General features: G+C 40.6%; 4 protein-coding genes across 4 annotated transcripts in view; 1 reads left to right on the top strand and 3 right to left on the bottom strand.

The window, feature by feature from the left end:
- cratb (carnitine O-acetyltransferase b) overlaps positions 1 to 23,048 on the bottom strand; it is an 81,539-nt gene that overhangs the window by 36,441 nt on the left and 22,050 nt on the right. The window lies entirely within an intron of this gene.
- On the top strand, positions 1,183 to 14,521 carry cdcp1b (CUB domain containing protein 1b). The gene is made up of 13 exons (XM_072370229.1): positions 1,183 to 1,734; positions 3,550 to 3,774; positions 5,011 to 5,352; positions 5,764 to 5,979; positions 6,148 to 6,498; positions 6,662 to 6,877; positions 7,124 to 7,480; positions 8,307 to 8,666; positions 9,943 to 10,140; positions 10,808 to 11,164; positions 12,438 to 12,794; positions 12,887 to 12,968; positions 13,944 to 14,521. The coding sequence occupies exons 1-13, from the start codon at positions 1,653 to 1,655 to the stop codon at positions 14,443 to 14,445; spliced, it is 3,645 nt and encodes a 1,214-aa protein (XP_072226330.1). The 5' UTR covers positions 1,183 to 1,652; the 3' UTR covers positions 14,446 to 14,521.
- On the bottom strand, positions 16,236 to 18,894 carry LOC140275425 (tetranectin-like). Its single transcript, XM_072370891.1, has 3 exons — positions 18,632 to 18,894; positions 18,417 to 18,515; positions 16,236 to 17,320 (listed from the first exon to the last, which is right to left on the bottom strand). The coding sequence occupies exons 1-3, from the start codon at positions 18,726 to 18,728 to the stop codon at positions 16,914 to 16,916; spliced, it is 603 nt and encodes a 200-aa protein (XP_072226992.1). The 5' UTR covers positions 18,729 to 18,894; the 3' UTR covers positions 16,236 to 16,913.
- exosc7 (exosome component 7) overlaps positions 20,666 to 23,048 on the bottom strand; it is a 188,571-nt gene continuing 186,188 nt past the window's right edge. The window contains exons 5-9 of the mRNA XM_072370240.1: positions 22,593 to 22,758; positions 22,022 to 22,092; positions 21,788 to 21,911; positions 21,544 to 21,699; positions 20,666 to 20,838 (exon numbers count right to left, since the gene is read on the bottom strand). Coding sequence (XP_072226341.1) covers positions 20,734 to 20,838; positions 21,544 to 21,699; positions 21,788 to 21,911; positions 22,022 to 22,092; positions 22,593 to 22,758 — 622 coding nt within the window. The 3' untranslated portion in view covers positions 20,666 to 20,733. The remainder of the gene's footprint in view (positions 20,839 to 21,543; positions 21,700 to 21,787; positions 21,912 to 22,021; positions 22,093 to 22,592; positions 22,759 to 23,048) is intronic.

Below are 23,048 nucleotides of genomic sequence, written 5' to 3' on the forward strand. Positions count from 1 at the left end.
CCATGTGGATGTGTTGAGGATCTTCCTCTATTAAGAAAAGTCAGACACGCCCAAGAAATACAAACTAGTACAGCACATGTGTAGAGAAACTGCTGATTGGATCTGAATAATGCAGGTCGTCTGTGTTCCTTTTGTCACAAAAATAATTTCACCACAAATGTCACATTTGTCCTTTAATATTTGTATTATTTCTCCTTTTCAGTGGCTCTTCTTACCTCACATTGTTTTTCACACCATAAAAAGAATATAAGTGAGATGAGCAAAAAGGAAACATGTCAGATCATGACAACACCAAAAAAGAATTTACAAGGTAACTTTCAGCAACTGACTAAAGCATTTCCCAATCCTGGAGTTTAAAACAATGCACCATCTTATCAGTGTATCAGAGGAGCCTATAATACTGCTCTTATTTTAAGTCTCTTATCTGTCTCAATCAATTTCCCCACAGAGGATCAGGAGAACAAACTGTGGCCCTGAAACTCCCTGCAGCAAATGTTTGGCTGTCGTGGATCTACAGTTACATGGGCGGGGAGGGGAAGTCTGACAGCTGCTGATCCTTCACTGAGGTCCGTTGTTTAGAGGACGCACTTATCCCGTCTGATTCCAGCACACCGCCCAGTTTGCATGCCGTCAGACTGGTTCAACCAAAACACGAATGTTGTTTGTATGTTTGACTGTGTAGGTGTGTGAGTTGGTTTTTTAAACCAAAAGGTTCTTAAAAACAGACTAATCAGGACAACTGCCTTCCCTTGTCATTCCTGCATCTGTACTGGTAAAAATGGGCTTTACATGTTAGAAAGGGATGCAGACTGACGTTGGTTCAGGGTTCAGTCTTTGACTTTAAGTTTGGGCCTTTTGAATTTGGGTTTATGTAAAAGCTAAGAGGGGGTGAGCTTTTGCAGCACTGAAACTTTAACACCAATGTGTGTAAATGGTCTTGCCCTCAGGTATGTTTCTAAGCAGGAATGTCTGCGTCATGAGGCATGTGGTGGCAGGAGGCAGCCTCTGCAACTCTGGTGTTTTCCACAGTATAGATCTCTACAGGTAATCACATTTTCATCTTCATCTTACCATGAGGAAAAAAAGCACCTGACCAAGAGCAACTGGCTTACAGCCCTCATTTACCTGACTCAACTGCCACATGGTCAGGTCAGATTTCCAGCTAATTATTTACATAACGTGGCTCTCTGTGCCTTTGTTTTTTCTGTGTTAGAGTTCCACATTTTAAGCAATTCCGACACAATGAAACATCTACTTGAAGCTGTTTCCACACCCTGGCCCTGCTTCGTTTTGGGGATACACACCACGATGCCAACAATCTTTGGCATGTTTGGCTGCTTATAAATAGGGCGCCCATTGTGCCACACAGCGAGGGGAGTCTCACAACGACTCACGTCTCATCAAACTAGTGTCTCCGCAGCGTTTTGGCTCAAAGGTACAGCGGCAGGGCCTCTCCGCTTCATGTTCGGACAGGTTGCCTACCTGCCGTCCACGCCCTCTGCTGCGCACAGGTAATATGGAGCAGGAAGTGGATGTCAACGCCGATGCTGCCGTTTGAAAGCACTCGAAAATGCAGCCGTGTGTTTGAAACAAAAACAGCGACTTCAGATTTACGTTTTTAGCTGTTTAATTTTTTTTCCTTAATCGGGAAAATGCTCGTTTTTGTGAAAGTGCGCTTCTGTGCCACATGTGTGCTCCTGGGGCTTTCGTTTCTGGGAGCTTTTGACACTTCAGGTAAGAAAATGAGATCTCTCAGCTTGTAATATCATATGTGTTGTCTGTGAGTCTTTCTTTACGCGCTCTTACTTTCATTGTTTTCAGTGGGCTAGAGTTTTTAAAAAAAAAAAAAAAGCATTAATATCGACAAAACTAGGCTTCATTTGACGGTTGTGTGTCAAACAGCTGAGATAAGAGCAGGTTGAGCTCATCTGATAGCAGAATGAACTCCGCTTAGAGCTCTGTGACAGCACTTTAAAAGACAATAGAGGACACTGTGGCAGCATTAGTTAGGATCGAATAACTTGACAGCACATTTTCAGACTGAGAGGAGAAACTCTCAGCCCCGACTATAAGCCCTCCATTTTCAAATGGTTTATGGGGCGTTTGTGGAGCTTCCTCGAGGCATGAATTAATCTCAACTTCATTAATGATTGACAAGCAATCTGTTGCTGAATCTGGCGGGGCTTTTTATCATAGTTTACTGCTAGATTTATACTACATCCTGTACCCTGACTTCATGTCTCTAACATGCAAAAAACCTGCAGCAGCATGGTGTTTTTTAAAAAGTTGTTTTTAGTCTTTGTAGACTTTATCATCTCGAAATCAAAGGTTTTTGCTTTCTCGTTAGTCTTTCAATCCCTCTACACCAGCTGTTTACTCTCACAAAACATCTAATCACTAATTTCTACTCAAAAGCTTCATCTGAGCTCTGTATTGCTGTCAAGATCTTTAAAATTCAGATAAAATTCCAGTACAGAAGCTTTACAAAAATCGGTGTGTTTTCAGACTAGTTAGCCAGAAAAGTGAACAGTTATGACAGTTGTAGACAGTAAACAGTAGGCTATTTGCCTTGGGAGTGTCCTTCAATTCAAACTGATTGGAGGATTTGAATTCTAGATAATCAAGATCTAGGTTTCTTAATGATTTTAGTGGACATTAGAGCGTAATCATGAATCAATGGACCCGACCTGCCTTGTGTCAACAGTTCAGGGTGGTAATGGAAATGTTTTCGTGGCACACTTTCAGCTCTGTGAAATGTTTGAGTCATAGCTTCAGTGCAACAGCCTGTCTGAGTGTTGCTCCTTCATCGTCTACTGGCTGCAATAATGCAACAAGTCAGAAAGCAAAAGTGACCCCAAACTGGTTTTACAAACGTAATTCCGTGTGTGTCGGCAAACCGTCCCCCGTCACCCGCTCTGAATCTGGTAAAACACCTCTGGGAAGTGGTTGATCTGGTGATGGATGTGTAGTTGACAAATGGGCTCATATGATTTGGTACAGTTATGTCAACACGGAGCAAAATCTCAGAGAAATATCTTCATCATCTTGATGAATTCACAAGACTCAGAAGAGAGGGTGACCCACAGTTAGGGTAGAGTTCCCAATTAGGTTGGGACAAATGGAGCTTCACAACACTAATTATTTCACTATTTATAAAAGTTATAAAAGGTACATTTTTCTCAACAGAAGAAGTCGCATTAATCCTGGTAGAGTTCCTCTCTTTTAAACCGAGTCATGATTAATAAGAGTCCAGTTAATTTGCTGTGGCCTGCCTTTTTGGTACTCATGAAAGGTGGGCCTGGAAACGCTGCATGCTCAGTTGTCACCAGTCTGTCTGACCTTTATCTGTGAAAACATTAATTCTGGTTAAAATGAATTCCATAGTAATCCATGCAGTCATTGTTTAGATATCTAATAATGGACAGAAGTCAAAGACCAGTTGGGAGATTGCCATCACCCTCCCTCTAACCGTATTTTTTATTTCTTTCAAATCAAATAAAAAATCAGGCTGAGATAATTTTTCAAATAATGTTTGATTTGTTTTCTCAGAATGTTTGCAGACGGTGGTCCGACCAAACAAGGGCTCAATTGTGACGGTGTCCACCAAGCTTCCTTTGGCTGAGTGTGCTGTGTGCACAGTCAGTGGGGTGAATGACACTCAGACTTCCTGCTACTCATCTCTTACTCTGGTACCTGAAAATGAAGTCAAACTGCTGTTCAACTGCTCCCAGCCCATTGAACAGTCTTACACTGTGACAATCACACGTTCCATTGGTGAGTTTGCACATGGTTTTGGTGATGCAGATTGTAATTGTTTACTGGTCTGATTGTTTGTTCTTTAAAACCTCTTTTCACAGGGCTTGACTGAGTTAGAAAACTTGCTTAATCAGAATTTTTTTTTGGAGTGTTTTGTTTTGGAAACAAAAACAGGATTGTCCTGAATATGCCTGCAAAAAATGGATATGCTTTCTACAGATGTCAGGCCTCATATGATTTAAAACCAATTTTATGCACAAGCCTCCCTCTTATTGTCTTGATTTTGGCATATGAGGTTCTTCTGAATTTTTGTTATGGCTGTTCTTATTCAATATTCTCACAATAACGATGCATAAAATAGTAATAGTCAATATTTGCAGAGATGAACTTGCAGAAAATGATCCCCTAAATGTGCAACTTGTTTCGTTCATGGTGGTATGGTGATTAGCACCTGGTTCAACTCCCAGCTGGGGCCTTTCTGTGGGGAGTTAGGTTAATCGGTGACTCTAAATTGACTGTAGCAGTGAGTGTGAGTGAGCATGGTTGTTTGACTTTGTGTTGGCCCTGTGTTGATTGCTGGGATAGGCTCCAGCCCCTCCGCAACCCTGAATTTATGAAATATATGGAAGTATAATGAAAATGAGCATTTTGGTTAGAATTTAATATGCTCATTGAAAGCAAGTCTGAGTCTTTATTTTCAAGGTAAGAAATCCATCCGTTGTTTGCACTCTACCAGTAAAGTATTTTCCTGTTCCAAATATTCAAGTCATCACAGTAATGTTTTTTTTTTCTTTCTCAAAAATAAAATAAGTTTCCTCAATGTTGAATGAGATAAAATCATAAAAAACCTACCATTATATTCTGAAAATAAACACAAATATGTGTCAGTGTTTTTTCTTTTACCATATCTGTTGCTAAATATCTTAATAATCCAAAGTTGCAATGCAACACTAAAAACCAGAGTGTGTGTGTGTGTGTGTGTGTTGATGTTAATTTTATTTATAAAGAATAATTCAAACAATGCAAGTTGAACAAAGTGCAACAGAAAAAAACAAACAAACCAGTATAATTAGCCTCATCTTTTCTGGTGGTTGTCGCTTTCTACCCTTTAGGTACAGACACAAAAGGATTCTTCACTCAGATCTCAAGACATTCCCTGATGTTAATGTGTGGAAAAAGTCTTGTTTGATGAATGCCAAGAACAAAGAAACGTGCAATGTTTTTAATCTTTTCTCATCTTAAATTGTAATCCAGAATGTTCCAAGGATGCCTGCGACCCCATGATGGTAGATGTGCAATCCTCCATGCTGACAGAGTTCACCAGAACCTTTATTTGGGAGCTGAAGGTGCCAGAAAAGACTGTTGTGACTGTCAACATCCTTGGAAGTGGACTTACTGAGATGTCCCAATCGTGCCCTGATGGATTACAGTATTCAGTGGCCACATCTAAAACTAGCAGCAAGGGCCTGACGCAGTATTGTCACGGTGGCTCTGTGACCCAACTAGACCTGGCCAATGAAGCTGTTGTCTCTCTACAAGTTAAACCAAACACACAGGAGGTGCCTGTGTCTTTTCAATTCTCTGCTGGACCTTTAAGTAAGAACAACTTCTTGGATACAGACCTTAAAGACCTGAGTAACAGTTCATTTGGCTGGTGATGCACCAGCTGCTCTTTCGGTTAACCTTGGCTTACTCGTACTGTAAAGTCCAGTTTAGTTAGCCAGAACCTGGCTAGTAGGAACTTCTTCACATTAAACTAATGAGATCTACCTTTGTCTAATTAAAACTCATTATAATAAATAACTCACAAGTTATAAACTTCAACAGAATGAATACATTAATTAGTGAGCTTTAGAGGTGGTATTATGCTTATTTATTAAGTAGGCAAGATAGTTTACTCCTGTTTCCCACCTATATGCTAAGCTAAGGTAACAAGAGGGCAGTAGCTTCATATTGAGGAACTGATAGAATTTTATTAATGTTTTGGTTTTTTCTCTCCCTTCTCAGAGGGACGAACAGTGGACATAAGCATTGGTCCCAGTACGACTGTGGTCCTGAGCCGGGACCTGGGGCAGCCAGAGTGTGAAGTGTGCACCACTGATGGCTCCACTCCTGATTGTAGCTCAGTGGAAAAGACGCTGACCACAGCTGAAAAGCTCTCAGTGGAGTTCAGCTGCCTGAAACCTCAGGACTTGTTCAGTGTGAAGATAAAAACGACAATAGGTAAAGAAACAAAATCTAATCTGATTACCAGCTGTATGTGGGAAAGATTATTTTGGATTAACTCCACTTTAAATAACCACGTACAGAAGAAAAATAATATCTGAATTTTCATTCCCATGTAACTGGCATCCTTGGCGCTTTTTTTGGGGACTTCTCTTTTTCTTTCAGAATGCACAAAGGGCTCCTGCACCCCTGCTGCCGCTGAAGTTGATCCCAAACTCCTTGAGGACTTCAAAAGAACCCTGGTGTGGGACATTACTGTTCCAGAGAGGACTGTTTTAACTTTGTATTTTCCTGCTGATGGACTGAAGGACATTTCAACAGCAGGAAACTGCCAGGATGGTTATCGGTACACAGTGAGTTCAACCAGAAGTGATGGAAAAATAAGAACTAACAGCTTCTGCAAAGGTGGATCGGTTACTCATTTTGAACTGCTTGGAGCAACTACTGTGACTGTTGAAGTACCCAAAGGAGGAGACATGGGCCAGACTGCATTCAATGTCAAAGCAGCACCAAGACGTGAGTGAGCGCATGTTTCGACACTTTCTTCAATCATTTAGACAAAACTATTGCTTTTTAAAAAATAAAAAGCAGCAAAGCACTTTACAATGTTTATGAAAACGCGCATCCCTAAAACCGATGGAATGTACTTTGATACATATTCTTTATAATTTGTCTTTAGAGGGCAGATTGATGTCTGTGACCCCTGACCCCGACACCATCATCATCATCAGAAGAATGGCCGATGAGCCAGATTGCAGTGTTTGTGTGGACAATGCACCCAATAAGAGATGCAACCCACAGATTTTAAGACTGTCAGATCCTCGCAACACATCAGTGGAGTTTACCTGTCCACAACCTCGGGATGTTTTCAGCGTGGAGATCAACCGAGAAATTGGTATGAACATCTGAAATATTCATATGTGGGATTTTCATGTCTCCTGCTTATAAAAGTGTTTTATAAAGACTTTGAGTGGGATTTATGTGCATGAATTTGCATTTTATTTTACAACCGATCTATACTTGAATATCTAATAAAGCTAATCCTAACTGACTGTTACAGGTTGTGCAAGTTTTTATATTATTTTAGAAATTCAGTTGTTGCTAACCAGTCACCATCTCTCATATGTCGTTTTGTCTTTAGACTGCACAGAGACCTCCTGCTCTGGCAACATTGTTCAGGCTGAGACCACGCTTTTCCCAGACTTCAACCGGACCTTCACCTGGGACCTGAAAGTTGTCTCCACTCGGGCTTTCCAGCTGGACTTCCCCGAACCAGGAATGCGACAGATTTCCAGCGAAGAGACCTGTCCAGATGACCACACGTACTCTCTTATTACATATCTGCGCACTGGGCCAGCAGTCATTGGTACCTTTTGCAAAGGAGGCACCGTGACCACAATTCAGGCCCGTTACAAGGGCCGCATGTCCCTGCAGGTGCCTGGGGATGCGACGGTTAACCCTGTCGACTTCAAACTCAGTGTCGGGCCTGAGACGAACAGTAAGTCCATTACAGACCAATAATGTGGCCCTTATCTTAATAAACACACCGAACATCTTCATCAGTCATCTTTGGGTGACACATTCTCAAAACCACAAGACCAGCTTAATTATTGGTTGTTATGTTTACCTCTACACACCTGCAGATATCATGAGGTAATGGGTGTGAACAATTAATTCAGTCTTTGTGCTGTACCTGGTTATACTGCAACTTTGAGCTAAATACTAACATTAGCAAGCTAAATATGTTAATTGTCAATACAAGCATGCCGTTCAGCCAACACTACAGACAGATTGTTATTGCAAATGTAATAATGAAAAACCTCTATCATGAAATTCTATTTTATAAATCAGTGTTTTAATTTGAACTTTGGGGGGATGTAAGCTGTCAATATATATATATATATATATATATATATATATATATATATTTTTTTTTTTTAAACATCTGTTGAATGTCTTATTTGTTCTCCAAATCTGGAGACAATATCACCAGCAAAGTGACTGTTTCATAGGGGTCAATAAATAAAGATGTTCACGATGAAGCTATTTTACAGCCTGCTGCTTTTAACAAAGATTATAGCAGCTTTAAAGGTACTTTACGAGCCGATTGGCAGCTACCTTTGTCAGAGACAGTTTCTTATACTTCGTTTATTAGCTTGGAGCAAAGTTAATAATCAACCACATCCGGTGGCCATCTGGCTGTAAACATGTTTGCAATCATCATCGTATTATGTCCTTAAACACCTCCTCTTCCACGCAGAAGATTTAAAAAGATAGAAATGACTGAATTTTCATGTTTCTATTCTCTGCTTGTCCATCCTTAGTGCTGGCCATAGTAAAAGTCAACCTACCACGAGGTGCATCAGACACAGACTTCATCACAGCCAACTACCCCAAAGACTTCCCCGATGCCCAGCACATGAAGTGGGAATTCACAGTGCCCAACATGTACAACTACACCGTTCACTTTCGTGATCATACGGCCCCAGAGTGCCTCATGGATGACGTGGAAGTGGAGTATCTAAAAGAGAACAAGAAGGTGACCAAACTGACGCTGACGGATCCTCAGCCGCAGCATCAGCAGGGCAACTTCAACATGGTGCTGAAGAACTGTGAAACCAACAGAACGCTACAAGGGCTCACTCTGAGCTACAGAGTCTCCGTAATGAGAAGCGGTCATCCAGGTATGGTATTAAAATATGACAGCTGGTAGACGTGAAATAAGCAACAGGTTACACATAAATTCCTATTAGAAGTGACTGACGTTTCACTAAACAAATCAAATACTGATTTCAAGTGTAATTTAGAGCTCTAGAAAGTTTGGGTTAGTGTCAGTTTTACTCAAACTTTTGATTAAATTACTTTATTCTGAATACCAGCTGTTAGTTTCCATGTCTACGGTCTTCTGTAGTTGTATAAAAAGCTGTTTAGTGTGGACACAGCAGGCAAAGCAGCATTCTCAGAGGGAAATAGGATGCGCATTTATAGAAACCTGTGTAATGTTTTATTTTAAAAATGATGACTCATCTCGGTGAAGAAAGACAACTCGCTTGAAAGCATATAAAAATAAAAAAAAAAACACTGAAGGTCAAGTCCTCACAAAACTACAGCTTAAGCTTGTTAGTGGGGACAAAAAATAGCTAAACTTTGTTTTTTCTAAATTCTGCTGCCTGTTGATCGTTTAATAATCGTTTATTATAATAATCGTCTTTAATCTTTTCAGAAAGTTATTCAACAAAACCTGTAACAACTCTTAAAACTCTTGACCTTCTGACCTTCTGAATGAAGAAAAAAGGGATTGAAAAATGTCCTCAGTTACAGCGTGAAGCAAAATCTGTTTATTACTGTCACTTTTCAATGTTCTCGTACAAAATAACGCACAAAAAATACTTTTCCCTCCTGTGGACCCACCATCCTCAGCTGCTGAAACTGTCTGCTGGGATTTGGAACCACTTTTACCAGAAAATGAAAATGTAAAAATTGGGTGTAAAGGCAGATCTTCCTATGTTGGAGCCATCTTGGAAACACTGAGCAGTTATCTTGGCTAAATAAGCCAGGCAGAGCTTTCTCATATTGTTCCTGATAACAGACAACATTTAAATACATCTGTGTTATTATTTAACATGAGACTATGTCTTCATGATTTAAAAGGTCACTGAGGATTTGAGGTGTTTTTTTTTTGTTTTTTTTTTACCATCCTGTCCCTGTAATCTAACTCGAGGAGCACAAACTTTAGCTACGAGTCCAAACTTACATGACTTGGCTTATAAAAAGCATTTTATTTAATTTATAGATCCAAATTTAATCTGAAATATCAGAGATGGCTCCCTTCTTTGATGGATGTCGGTCGGCAAAGTAGTAGTTCCTGCAGTAGTATGTACAGTTTTTTTTAATTTGTAGGATGAAAAAGTGAAATGTCTTGAGATTGACTTTTGTGCCTCTTTTGGTGTCCCCTGTTAGTTCTGTGCTCGGTGGATCTAACCAAACATCGAGAAGTGTCCCTGCAGATGGAGAAGGTGCGTTCAGACCCACTCTGTGAAATGAGCGTAAACTCTGAGGTTAAAGAGAAGATCATCGTGGCCGCAGGCACGAAGGCAAGTCTGTCCTTCCTTGACTGTCCCAATGAAGGCATTCGTCTGACTGCCAGCAGATTTATTGGTAAGATTCTTTTTTAAATTTTTTTTTAATCTTCTTGAGCAGCTTGTTTGCTCGTATTCATCCCAGTTTCCTAGCTACAGAAAAGTAAAGTGTACTCTAAATGTAAAATGTACTTTTGATGTTTAAAGGACGTGTTTGATTCAATTTGAGGATTTCTTTCTATTTGCAAAATTTTGTAATGTTTGGTGAAAATGTTGATGCCACTCTCATGTTTGCACGGCAGACGTTCGGGTGCAGCTGGCCTAGTTTAGCATATAGATGAGAGACGAGGTAAGACTGTTGATTGGTTCTTTTCAGAGCTGAAATCCCCTTTTAAAACTCGCCAATTAAGAAGATGTCCTGCTGTCACTGTATGGCTGACTTTAAAAAAAAGACTCCAGCATGTATTCTTGCCCAACCAAGAAAAAGTCGCACTAAACTCCCTGTTTGATTACGATGTTCTGCTTTTGCACAGCTTTTTAAAAAAAAAAAAAGAAAATTACTTCAACCTTATGAATAGGAGATCTTTTCAGCTGGTGTTGTTGCCTTTGGACAGAGCCTGGCCCGCTGTTCCCTCCAGATTATGTAGTTTGCTTTGACCTATTTCTTCTCATTTCCTACAGGTCACATAGTGTATCCATTTCATGTTCTTTTTAAACATTTCCTTCTTGTTGTCTTTTGATAACAGGGTGCCAAAATGTGACATCGTGCCCTTCATCTGTCCTCACTGTGCCCAAGCTGGACTCATGTCTGCCGATGCCCCTCCATAGCTTCACGTGGCACCTCAGCATCCCTCGGGACGGCACACTGGATCTAGCGTCTCCCACAGGGAGTTTAAAGCAGTCCATACCGGGCCAGGAGTGTAACCAGTCTTTCTCACTTCATGTGGCAGAGACTGATGGGTTCTCTGTTGGAGACTTCTGTTTTAATGGTATGATCCAGAAAGTTCAGCTGCACACCAATGTCTCTATCACAGCTACGGCCCAGGACTTCAGGAAGACCAGGGGGCCTTTCCTCAATGTCAGCGTCAGTCAGGAGATCTCAGGTAAAACATGAATATCTACTGTAAAACTGTACCTCGATATTAATCCATAAATCAGCTAATATTTTATCAGTTAACTAATTAATTACATTTTTAAGAATTATTGACCCAAAATCCAATATCAGAATGCACTGAATTTGTCCTCATGACATAAAAAAAAATCTGTGAATCCCTTTAATTTATTTGGCCGACTTTGTTTTTAGCTTAAAATAAGACAGACGCAGTATATTTAGTTATTCTTAAACCGTAAATCATTCCAGTCAAATGCTGTCCTTTTAAGGTTTTAATTGTCTATAAGAGGTCCTGATAAACGGATCCATTTCAACATTTGGTTATTAGGCCAAATATAGAACTGAAGAAACTATAATCTCACTTTTTGTAATATTTAGAGGTGTTGACCCATACCTTCAGTTGTATGAAGGCTGTAATGTCTTTCACATCATTGATTTGTGTTATTTTTTTTTCATAGTTGATAAGTTTTCTGTTCTGGTTCACGTCTCGCAGCTCTTACTGGTGTCGTTCCCACCTGCAGCTCCACAGTGAAACTGCTCTGATGATAAACCATGAGACAAATGGCAGACTTACAAAGTTAACAGTGACTCAAAATTGAAAACTAATGTTGCCGTCTGTCTGCTGCCTTTAATTATGACCTTGATGGTGCTTTGTTCGGTTCTGCGTTTACAGTTTGCTCCCTGACCCGTGTCAGTAAATGCTGCTGTAACAGACCATAACGCAACACACTGGCCAAACTTTGTCGACTAATTACTGCGGCTCACTTGAAATGTTCCTGTACACTTTATGAACACCTGACTGCAACAAGCTCAGACTTGCTTTGTGGCTGTTTGAATGTATTTCAGTCATCCAGATGGGACACAAAAGGCACTCAACAGTCAGTAGATGACATCTGATACTGTTGAAGCAAGAGCTTTAATTATTAATTAGCTATTTTCATTCCATCAGCAGGGATTGTTGGTTATGTTATCATTATGTTAGCATCATATTTAAGCCTCTATTTCAGGAAATATGAATATTTGCTGGTTTTCAAGGTTTTATATGATCGTAAATTTTCAGTATATGTATTTTTAGGTTTGTTCAGACGGTCAACTAATGATTAATCAAGAAAATAATCATTTGTTACTTTGTTTTGTCACTAGACTTCCACTTTCCACACGAGGGCACCATTGTACCACGGCTGCTCTTAAAATTAAACTCGAGTACAAATGTTCCATCCCAGAATTCTATCCTTCGACTCAGCATTGTCTCCATCCCTTTCCAGATACCATCATCTACAGGGTCAGCCCCAAGGTGAATTCTCCCACCCTGCTGGCCACACCCAACTGGCCTCAGGGAATGAATCCATCCACCACCATATCCTGGATCATCACTTTTCCGAGTCTGTACAGAGCCGACGTCTTGTTCGTCAACATCAGCCAGCCAAAATGTGCTGACAGGCACACTGGCATCAAGGTGCAGATGCTGGGGTATGAGGAGGAGCTCCTGAGCCGTAGGGAAGATGAGCCAGCGGAGCGCAATTTAATGGTTCCACAAAGTTTCTATCTCAACATGTCCAACTGTGTGCTCGAGGAGGGCAACTTTGGTGTTGTGACGAAGATCGTTCTCCAGAAGAACACCAGTAAGATAGAACTTCAGTCCCTTGATCCACACACAACATCCTGACCTCACAAAGTTAGACTTGATTTCCTTTTTTTTGTTTTTCCTCCACAGATCTATTGGCTATTGTCCTGGGGATAGCAGGAGCTCTTCTGCTTTTGATCATAGTACTGGTTGTTGTTTGTGTCGTCACAAAGTGAGTACACCTGCAAAATTCTCCAAAGCAGGCCTTATTCCCAGGGACGAAGCTTGTTCACTTTGACTTTACATTTGTGGAGCTTGTACTAACTGAATTTTACTTTCAGACAGGAAAAGAAATGACCTAGCTCAAGATGTTAACTTCCTTTATTAAACCGTCAAGCATTTTGTCCTCAAATGAAAGACATTATGTCTTTATATTTCTTTTAATGTCCTGAATATTTACAGGACAGACACAGGCAAGCATATACCACATGATACGGAGTTCTGCCATTGTTCTTTATTCTTTTAACTCAAAACTAACACTTGATTGTATTTAAATATGTGTATATTTTAACTCTTAAACCTTTAAGAACCCCTATGAGGACATCAAATGTCCCAAAAGGAAGACTATAAATGCTAATCTGAAGTCAAACAGATTCAGTGCATTTCTTAAATGAGATGAAAATGATCAGGTTCCTATCTACATTAACTACGTTAGTTTGACCACCAGTTTGGTCATGGGTGTGGCTTAATCAGTTGGCTGCACAAAATCTCATCCAGATGAATATGTTGTTTCTTTCTGAACAGGCCCAGTTCACAGCAATGTCTCTTGTGAGACAGATGTGATAATCGTGCTTTGACTCATAAACTGCATAAAGCATAAATTGATGTTCTAAGAATAAAATTTGACAATAAATTTAAAATTTTAACTAAAAATAATCTTAAGATTTGGACCAGATAATTGGTACTTCTATTTTCGCACGATATCATCATATTATCAGTCATTCATTTCAGTTTTGGACTCCACAGTTGTATAATAAGTATAAGACTGATGAATTTGAGCCCTGGTTTCTGTTCTGATTGGACAAAAGCATTCTGACATTTTGACAACAGCTATTTAAGTGTTATTTATTTCTCTGTTTTCTCACGTAGGTTTATTAGTTGCTTCTATCACTTCTTACAGTTTGTGGTCTGCCTTCATTTTTTCCAGGAGAAAGAAAGTCCAAATGAGCAAGGAGTCGTCCATCTACATCGGCAAGGGGAGTATCTTCCGCCCTGGAGACCGGCACTTCACCAAAGCCCGAGCTGACAACAATTCTCATGTCTATGACTACATAGATGAGACGATGGTCTACGGCCACCTGCTGGGCGAATCCAACCACTCCGACAGCGTGCAAGAACCGTATAACGGGATGCAGATGGACTCTTATCAAACCTTTACAGGCCCCACTGACGGAGCGCTGCCTGTGATTAAGGAGACAAACCCAGAGCACAAGATGGAGGAGGCCAGGCCGTTCCTGGACCCCTCTGAGACTTTCCTCCCACCTCGTCCACGCACTCCCATTGACCGGCAGGACAGCCTCGGCTTCCAGGACCGCAGGATGGTGGATAATGAACTCTACACATTTAAGAGCTCAGGGCAGATGAACCCGATCCAGCTCTCTGGTGAAGCTCTGGAGCCAGAGCCGCAGATATTGGAGGACTCCTTGTAGTGTGTAAGGACTGCATCTATGTGACAGACTGCTGTTACTGAGTTCTTGTTACAGCACCGAGTGTCTGTGGATGGATGTAAACATCTGTGCCTGGATCCCGCTCAGGGAATTGGGAGTAATTTTTTATGTAGTGTGTGTACAGACTTTGTCATTTCTAGAGCTTTCAAATGGAAGCTGTGACCCTCGTTTCTGTATGAAGTTTTGGGGAAATATTTGCTTTCTTGCTCAGATGAGAAGATTGACACTGCTGCCATAACTCTCTTTTAAACATTAAGCTACAGCCAGAAACGTAAAGACTGGAAATAGAATTCTGTATCTGGACTCTGTAAAGTGACTTCTCAGAGTATTGTGGATGCAGCTGTTGAGTTGGGCTCATTTTGCAGTTGCATGTTTCTGCTATTTCCCAAATAGTTTTTTGGCTTTTTGGGCAGAGAGTAAACATGAAGAGGGAGGAAATCATCTTCTTCAAATTATTCCTGATGTAGCAAACATGAGTGATCACCTGTTTCTGACTCCAGTGATGACGCATGGCGAGCACTCGCTGACATGGAAGAATATTCACAACACACCCAGTTGAGCAGAATTCCTGAAGACCTCGCTCAAATATTTATTTCTCGGACTTGGCCGACAAGTTGTTTTGTCACAGTCTTCGAGGTATAGTTTCCAGCTTTGGAGCCAACTCTGTTCTGACAGAATTTATGCAAACAATGTGTTTTCATCTTTTTTAGATTTAGATTAAATTTTACCATTTCCATTTTAACAATTAAACAACTGGGATATTAAGTGTTAATTTATCAGCTTTTTTGGTAGTTTCTTCCCCCTCATTTCTCATTTGATTTTGTGACCACATTTCTATTAAACTTATTAAATAAATTGTTAGTTTGACAAAAACAGGATTCATAAAATGCATTTAAATATGTTATTTTCACTAAGATTATACTAAATTGAACTAACACGTGCGGATAAAGCAGTTGGAGGTTGAATAGTTCCTGCATGAGCTCTCGGCGCTCCACATATCCATCGTTTTTAAAACGGTAAAGTGGCAAATTCTTCTGTCGGACAGCCAAACGGTCCGAAATGTGACTGAACATCGGCCTGTCAGAGTCGTGGTGTCGGACATACTTGGGTTAATAACTCTATTCTTCGTGCTGCCATCAGATTATTGCACAAACGCAAGCGGTGTCAGTCTTCACACTCTGAAGAAAGCAACAAAAACACCAACTCTTTCTGTGATTTGTTTAGGTCTGCCTTGATGAGCTGTGACTTTGGAAAAATGGGCAAGTAGCTCTGGTCCTAGTTTTGAGTGTTTTTTTTTTTTAATCTTTTTTATTTTTTTTTTTAACTAGTCTTTTTAAAAAATGTTTTCTTCTCCTGTAAATGTCATTGAGTGTTTTCTTTGCAATAAATTCAGGGATGTTATTGGGAAGGGAAAAACATTTCTCCTTGCGGTGATGACCACCACCGCACACTTGAAGCAGTGACATTTAATTTTCCATCTTAAGCTGAGATGCTGACCTTTTACTTTCTTGATGCTGGAAACAATTTGAACCACAGGAGCTGGAGCCAAGGAAAACGATGGAGGGTGGTGGAAGAACTGCAGACAACAGAGTGAAAACCAGTATTTACAATGGAGAAGTACTGGAAACGACAAATGGCAAAGGCCAGGATTACATAACTGCATCATATTCTGCTTTTGTGCAGGCTTCAGGAAGCCATGTTTGAGTTTCAGTCTCGCCTCTCAATCACAGAGTGTTGTAAGATATTTTCTTCAATGAATGATGATGCAGGAATGGATGTTCATAGTTTATTGAAAGTCATTTGAAAGCATCAGGCTAGATGTTATAGGAGACTAGAAAACCAGCAAACTGGAATAATTGGAAAATTCTGTTATATGTATATAAAAAGAAAAGGCAATATCAGTCATGATCTCGGCTCCGTGTGACTTTTGTCATTAAGAGTGAAGTTTAAATCAGCGGTTCTCAACCTGTGAGTCATGAAGCTGCTGTAATGGGTGTGGATGTGAGAAAACAACGGAAAGTTACACCCGCTTTTTACATTAGTGATCAGTGCCAGCACCTACACACTCTCTTTATGATGATAATATCAGTATTATTTTTGTTTTGATACCGTTGGATGTCTTTTCAAAAAGAAGATGAAAAAACTTCTGTGAAATGACTGCAGACTGCATTGTCCCACAGTCTGCCCTTTATTGTAGACTGGATTGTGTTCTTCCTTGGTTTATTGTGACCACAAGGAACGCTGCAAATGATATACCAGCACATCACTTTTGTCCAAACATAACAACCTCTTATGTAACTGACCATGACCTCTACATCTGGTTTTGGTCCTGATGCAGTTGAGAACCACTGGGTTAAACTCTGCTTAGAACAGAGGGCAGTAAGACACACCCACACACACACAAAGCAGCTTTAACAAAATGCAGAGAGTCTGTGACGAGATAAATGCAATCAAACAATGTTAAACTGGCAGACGGAGGGCTTTTCATCACGACAGTTCTCATCAGACCACTTCCCCTGTGAGGCTCCAGACAGGACGGCGCAGTTTTGAGACTTGCCGCCGTCCGGCTGCAGGGACCTGAAGTTGGAGGTGTTCCAGTTTTTGTACGTGATGCTGAAGCCGTTGTGATCCATCCAGACACCCTCGGTGGTCATGTCGTGGATGCCCAGCCAGACCTGCTCGTCTGGGCCGATGCTCTGCCGGATGTAGTCTCTGAGCTGATCGTTCTCGTCGCTGGATGTGGGTGTACCGAGGACGCCACCCAGGGCGCTGCAGTCCTCACTGGCAGTGTGATAACTTTTCCTTGTAGGGTCGGCCAAGAAACACTTTCTGTGGATCTTTATACCTTTTAAACAGACTGGGGAAGAACAGAAGGGGAGCACATTGTCAGACCAAAGACAAATAAATCTGAGGACATTCCTTTGAAAATGATACAACATCTTGTACAGATGCAGTTATTATCAACATGGAATCAGCTGTCTTTGTAAATCTGAACAACTGGACATTATTTTCTGTGATCTGAACAAGATGTGGTTCTGCCATGTGTTGTCCATCTGTCCTTATATTCAGAGGATGCTTCCTCAGACTTTTTACTACAGCTTTAATACATATCATGTGGCCTGAATTGCAATCAACATCACACACGAGTGATTCTACATGCTTGACACAACTGGCTTTTTCATCTTCAGTTCAGTTTGACTTCACCTAGGAGGACATTTCAGCGAGTGGATACATATTGATGAAGGGGCTTCAGCTTTGAAAAATCCAGGTGAATAAATGTTTTAGCCTGTGCTGACACATGCTCAGCCTCAGGTTTACAAAAGGTCAAAAAGTACTCGCTGATGTGAAGCAGAAGAAGTGACAGAACAAAGTGTAAATGCAAAATGCATTTACCCATGATTCAGTTACTTATTTATAGGAAAAACTTTGTGTTTCACACATTGTTTCCAAATTCTTCACCTTTTTTGGGCCTAAACAATGATTCAAACATGTCAGGATTTAGCAACAAATTAACGGTTTTGTTTTTGGAATTTAAACTAACTTTACCCATCAAGACCTGATGTCTTGAAGCTTATATTCAAGACTGTATTTGTGAATATGTCAAACCTTTAAGTTGCCTAAAAGAAATTTAGATATATTTTTCTAATTAACAGTTAGGCACTGCACTGCAGCCACTAAAATAATTAATATCCTGATGTAGATATTGACAGAAGGCCAATATGGCAGCAACACAAGATTATATGACAGTGCAGATACTTTTTGGGCCAATATTGAACTGTGTTTCCAATTCCTATTTAGGAAAATTGACTGACACTCAGTATAATCTGAGGTTGAAGAGTCTGACAAGAAGCTTCTGCGTTTTCTATGGATTTGGGACATCTTTCAGAAAAAATCAGTCATTCTTGTATCCTTTTTTTATTGCTGTTAATAGTTTTTTTTTCCATCTGGTTTACCTGTTTGCAGGGCCTGTTGTTCCTTCAGCAGGTTGAGCTCCTGGATGATGTCATCGATCTGTTTCTGCAGCTCTGCTACTGCAGCGTCCTTTGATGTATCTGATGCCACACACAAGCAAATTCAATGGGAAAAAAAAAAACATTTAAGTCTGGGATTTGAGGTAAAAATGTGTCTTATCAGCACTCAACAAAAATGTGACGTTTTCTCCATTCACCTTTTTTCACCGGTCTCTTCTTAGTTGTAGTCTGCTGAAATGAGTTGTCGATGAGCAGCAGCACTCCCAGCAGCACACAGACTCCTCTGAACTCCATGGTGAAACCTGTTGGATCGAGCTGCTCCAACGTGGAAGCTCACAATTTATCCGCCTCGGTCACACCCTCCCTCTCATCTCTCTGGAAAGGGAAAAGTACTGAGGTCCAAAACTGCTCTTTGTAGGAATAACAGTCCAACCTCAGGAGTCTTTGAGTAGGGTTTGTCTGCTTCTTATTTGGCTCCAGACTCTTCCTGTAGAGGCCAAGTGCTCAGCAGAGCCAGGTCTGGAGGGCAGGTGCAGACAAGGCGGGAGGGTGCAGAGAAGCCATTACATAACCCCTCTGCAGCTTTCATTGAGGTGTAAGAAAAGGGGAGTAAACGCTGACTCATCTGTTACATAAACTGTTTGTGTCTTGACTCAAACGACTGTTTAAATTTTGAGAAGAATAAGGGCTTTTATACTGAAAGTTGGCAAAAATGTTTGCTGGAAGTCTTCTTGTTTGGACAAAAGTTCTCATTTCCAGGTGTTTTTGGCAGCTGTGGGGCCTTAGAATTTAAAAGCTGCTTTTTATATATATTAAATTAAAAAATCCCTCTATAACTGAGCCAGATGCACAAGTTTTTTGTGTCCCTACATGGGATTTAGTTTTGGACCTGCCTGCTGTCGGCCTGCTGCACACACCCTGCAACATATGAGGGAAGACTGGAAATGATCCAGAGTCACATCTGGTCTTTCTGCAAGACTTCAACTGCACTGCAGCCCCAGCTGACACGTGGCAAACATAAAAGGATGCAGAGAGGCCGGAAGGCTCCTGTCACAGCAAAGCACTGACTTCAGGTCTGCGGAGTCACCGGCATTTTGAGTATTGCATTCGTTTCCCCTCCAAAATATAACTGAAATTATGCATAGTGAGTGTGGATAACAGTTTTGCAAGGTTACTGGTTAAAATAAAGTGTTCTACATTACAATTTAAACAGCAAGTCCTCCAAATATGCCTAAATATGGCTCTTCTTGGCAAAAATCTGTGTTCAGCTACTTTCCTTGGAGTTCCTCTGCAAGATTATCAGCATAACAGAAAAAAAGAAACTGCTAAACTCCTTTTAATAGATTCTCAAATGTAAGTTTGGAAAACAAGCAATTTGAAAATGTGGAGTCAGAGAAGTTGAGATGCTTTTTTCTTTAGATTATTTACTGACATTTGATGAGATCAACATTGAAACAAAATTCACGATGTTCTCAAATGCAAAACTGAAGCTCCTGAATCGTCCAACGATCCTCACTATTCACGGACGAGTCAGTATCTCCATACAAATCTGCAGAGCAAATTCTGACCTTTAGATAAACTCCCTGTGGGTTAAATTCAGCTCAGTTTGAAAACTGAACTCTTCTCAGTCTATAATACATATGATATAGAGTGAAAAATGGACCTATTTTTCAGTATTGAGTTGAGAACTCAACACACACATCTTAAGTCATTATATACTTGACAAACCATGCACTTCTAACTTGTATTGAATTAAGAGAAGGTGGATGCTTGGAATCAGCTGTGAAATCACCTGAATTTGAAGAAGATGGCTTCACTGGACAAATTCAAGTCTATTTCAAGCACATCAGAGGCGGATGTATCTGACTGTAACCGTTTTAAATGAACCATTCAGACCCTGTTTGGCCTGCAGTCAATAATTGTTCTAAGCCTATTTGTATCTTAAGCTTTTGATGTTTAAAAAGATGTTTTTTAGTTCCTGTACATGATGCCTACATGTATATTTTCTGTGTGTTTAAGTGTGTTTCTGCTGACCATCTTGAAAAAAGAGATTTTAGATCTCCAAAGTTTTTTTTCCAGGTAAAATGAATAATTGAATCAATCAAACCTTTGATCAATAATAACTATACAGTCATTTCTACACATATTCTAGTATGATACAGTTTGTACTTAATCAACCAACACCATAGAGAATGTATCTAAAATTTCAAAGCACCGACACAATCAAAGTGTACAAGTTAGAAAATTGAATACAAAATAAATGTGTACATGTAAAGACATACAGTAGAAACATTTGAATTTAACCAAGAAAGCCAACTTTCAGTTTCTTCTTCCCCAGACTCTCCTCCTGCTCCAGGAGCTTCATCAGTGGAGCGTGAAGGGCCTTCCCGACTCGTTTACCCGCCTGCAGACAGAAAAATATGATCCTTTTTAGCTCCTGTGCAGCTTTACTTCACTACACAAGGGCTAAATTAGCCAGAATTTACTCGATGGTCAGTGATGCCGGCAACCGATGCAAACAATCTCCAGCCAGTCAGATCATACCTTTTGGCTTTGCCTCAAATTGATGACGGTTTTGTTTTTTTAAGAGTGTCTATGATAAGTAAAGCCTACACTTAAGTCATCTCCATTGATCTGATATCAGTCATTTTCATCCAATACCGCCTCCCTGTTGCAAAAAGGCAGATTTTATACTTCATGATCTTTCTCAACTGGAAGCTTTCCTGTGCCCGAACAAACATTCTCTGGATAAAGGAGATTCTTTATAATCCAAAGCTTGAAAAACTCAGATTCTCACTTTCAAGCTCCTCAAAGTTATTCCAAAATAAAGTGAGCTCCTTTCTGGAAAAAGGCCTTGTTTAATCCCCCGACTGTGAAACAACCAAGTTTTCATGTTTAATCTGTGGGGGTGTGTTTATTCATCATCTGAAAATATAATGGAATAAACTGGGTAATATAAACAGACCTGATTTCCAAAAATGAAACATTTATTCAAAGGTAAAAGGTCAAATGCTGCTTTGATTTTCCCTAACGAAGGGAACACTTCACGGTTAATTCCTCTGCTGTGGTGAGAGGAGGCCAGATGGCCGGGGAGGACGGCCGCTCTCACCTCTGTCATTTCAAAGACGCTCTCTGGATCCAGGCTGCCTCCGCCCACCTTTCTGGCGCAGGTGACCGTGCCCTTGTGTGTGACGGAGATGATGAGGCTCGCCACAGAGCAGGCCTTCTCCTGCAGAGTGGCATCCACCACGTGCCTGTGGCCCACCTGCTCAACAACAACAACCAGCCCGCACGTCAGCAGGGTTATTTGAGCGATTAGCGTCTTCACCTCAGAGCATCAGCAGCAAGTTTACCTTGCACAGAGTCACTATACACGGAACATTTTCCACGTTGAGCCTCATGCAGTCATAAGGGTCATCGGACAGCTCGATCTCCTTTCCTCCTTCGTCGTCGGATGATATGTGAACTTTGGGAATTCTGTGCGTGAGTTGATGAGAACACTGTTAACCGTTCGGTATGCAAATGAACAATCAGCTGATCTGATGGAATTTAATGACCCGATGGGAGAGACACAAACAAATACTCACTTTGTGTTGAAGAGAGCTGCCTTGATGGCTATGGAAATGGCATCGTATAAGTTTCCATCGCACTGCAGGAGCTGTGGAGGGAGCACGGTGTGAGTTAGATTATTTTTTCTGTTTGGATTCATGACACAGAGATTGAACAGCTCTACACCATTTACATTAAGTATTTAAAGATGAGTTTTCATGTCACAGGGCTCTGATACACCCCTCTTGCCTTTTGCTGTGTAACACATTATAAAAAGACAAGGGAGATAAAGGTTTATAGACGCTCCAGAAGGTATTTTGGTGATTTTTTTTACAGTCCAAAGCCCAAATATGTTAAAGTCATAGAAAAGAAACTGAAAAGTGAAATAAAATAAAAAAGCATGTGTATAGAAGTGGAATGAGATCAGCTTCTCACAGAAAATAAATATAAGACTGGCAGGCTTCCCTTCCCGCATGAAAGGTGCGACAATTTCAAACAATATTTCTGAGGAAATCCACAAGTTGTTCATAACTGGAGTGAAGAACGACAAACGGAGCTGGACTGTCGTTCTGGATGATTAAAAAGGTGACGTCTGAGGCTGCCACTCACCAGCACGTCCACATAGAGCACCCAGCAGTGCTCTCCAGCGCTGATACACAGACTCCTCAGGTCCAGGCTGTGCTTGTTGTTGAACACTTTGTAGAGGGTGTTACTCAGCTCCATGCCCAGCTCTTCACCTCCTCTGCCTTCAAACTCAGGGGTTGCATTGGCCGAACTAGTGATAGGAGGAGAAAACAATACAACAAAGTTGAGAAGTGACAGAACAACACTATGAGAGACTTTATCCGAGTTGAGTTAAAGGGGTTGGACCTCATTGTAATATTATTACTACTAGTCAGGACTCAGAGGGAGCAGACGACCCAACAACACCTCCTTGTGGCAGGGTACCCAATAAAACAAAACTTTACTTCTCCTCTTTACTTTAACCTTTTTTTTCTGACACAGTCCCTGAAACAGAGACATTTAGATGTTTTATTTAAATTCCAAACAAGCCATGTAAATATT

This window comes from Leuresthes tenuis, unplaced genomic scaffold (assembly GCF_036924035.1).
Source record: "Leuresthes tenuis unplaced genomic scaffold, fLeuTen1.0.hap1 SCAF_18, whole genome shotgun sequence".
Lineage (NCBI taxonomy): Eukaryota > Metazoa > Chordata > Actinopteri > Atheriniformes > Atherinopsidae > Leuresthes > Leuresthes tenuis.

Excerpts from the sequence above, each read along its gene's own strand:
- cdcp1b (XM_072370229.1), top strand. The coding sequence starts at position 1,653 with ATGCTCGTTTTTGTGAAAGTGCGCTTCTGTGCCACATGTGTGCTCCTG. Across the intron at positions 6,499-6,661 it reads TGTCAAAGCAGCACCAAGAC|AGGGCAGATTGATGTCTGTG; the intron begins GTGAGTGAGCGC and ends ATTTGTCTTTAG. Across the intron at positions 8,667-9,942 it reads AATGAGAAGCGGTCATCCAG|TTCTGTGCTCGGTGGATCTA; the intron begins GTATGGTATTAA and ends GTCCCCTGTTAG.
- LOC140275425 (XM_072370891.1), bottom strand. The coding sequence starts at position 18,728 with ATGGAGTTCAGAGGAGTCTGTGTGCTGCTGGGAGTGCTGCTGCTCATC. Across the intron at positions 18,516-18,631 it reads GAAGAGACCGGTGAAAAAAG|ATACATCAAAGGACGCTGCA; the intron begins GTGAATGGAGAA and ends GTGTGGCATCAG. Across the intron at positions 17,321-18,416 it reads ACAACAGGCCCTGCAAACAG|TCTGTTTAAAAGGTATAAAG; the intron begins GTAAACCAGATG and ends GTTCTTCCCCAG.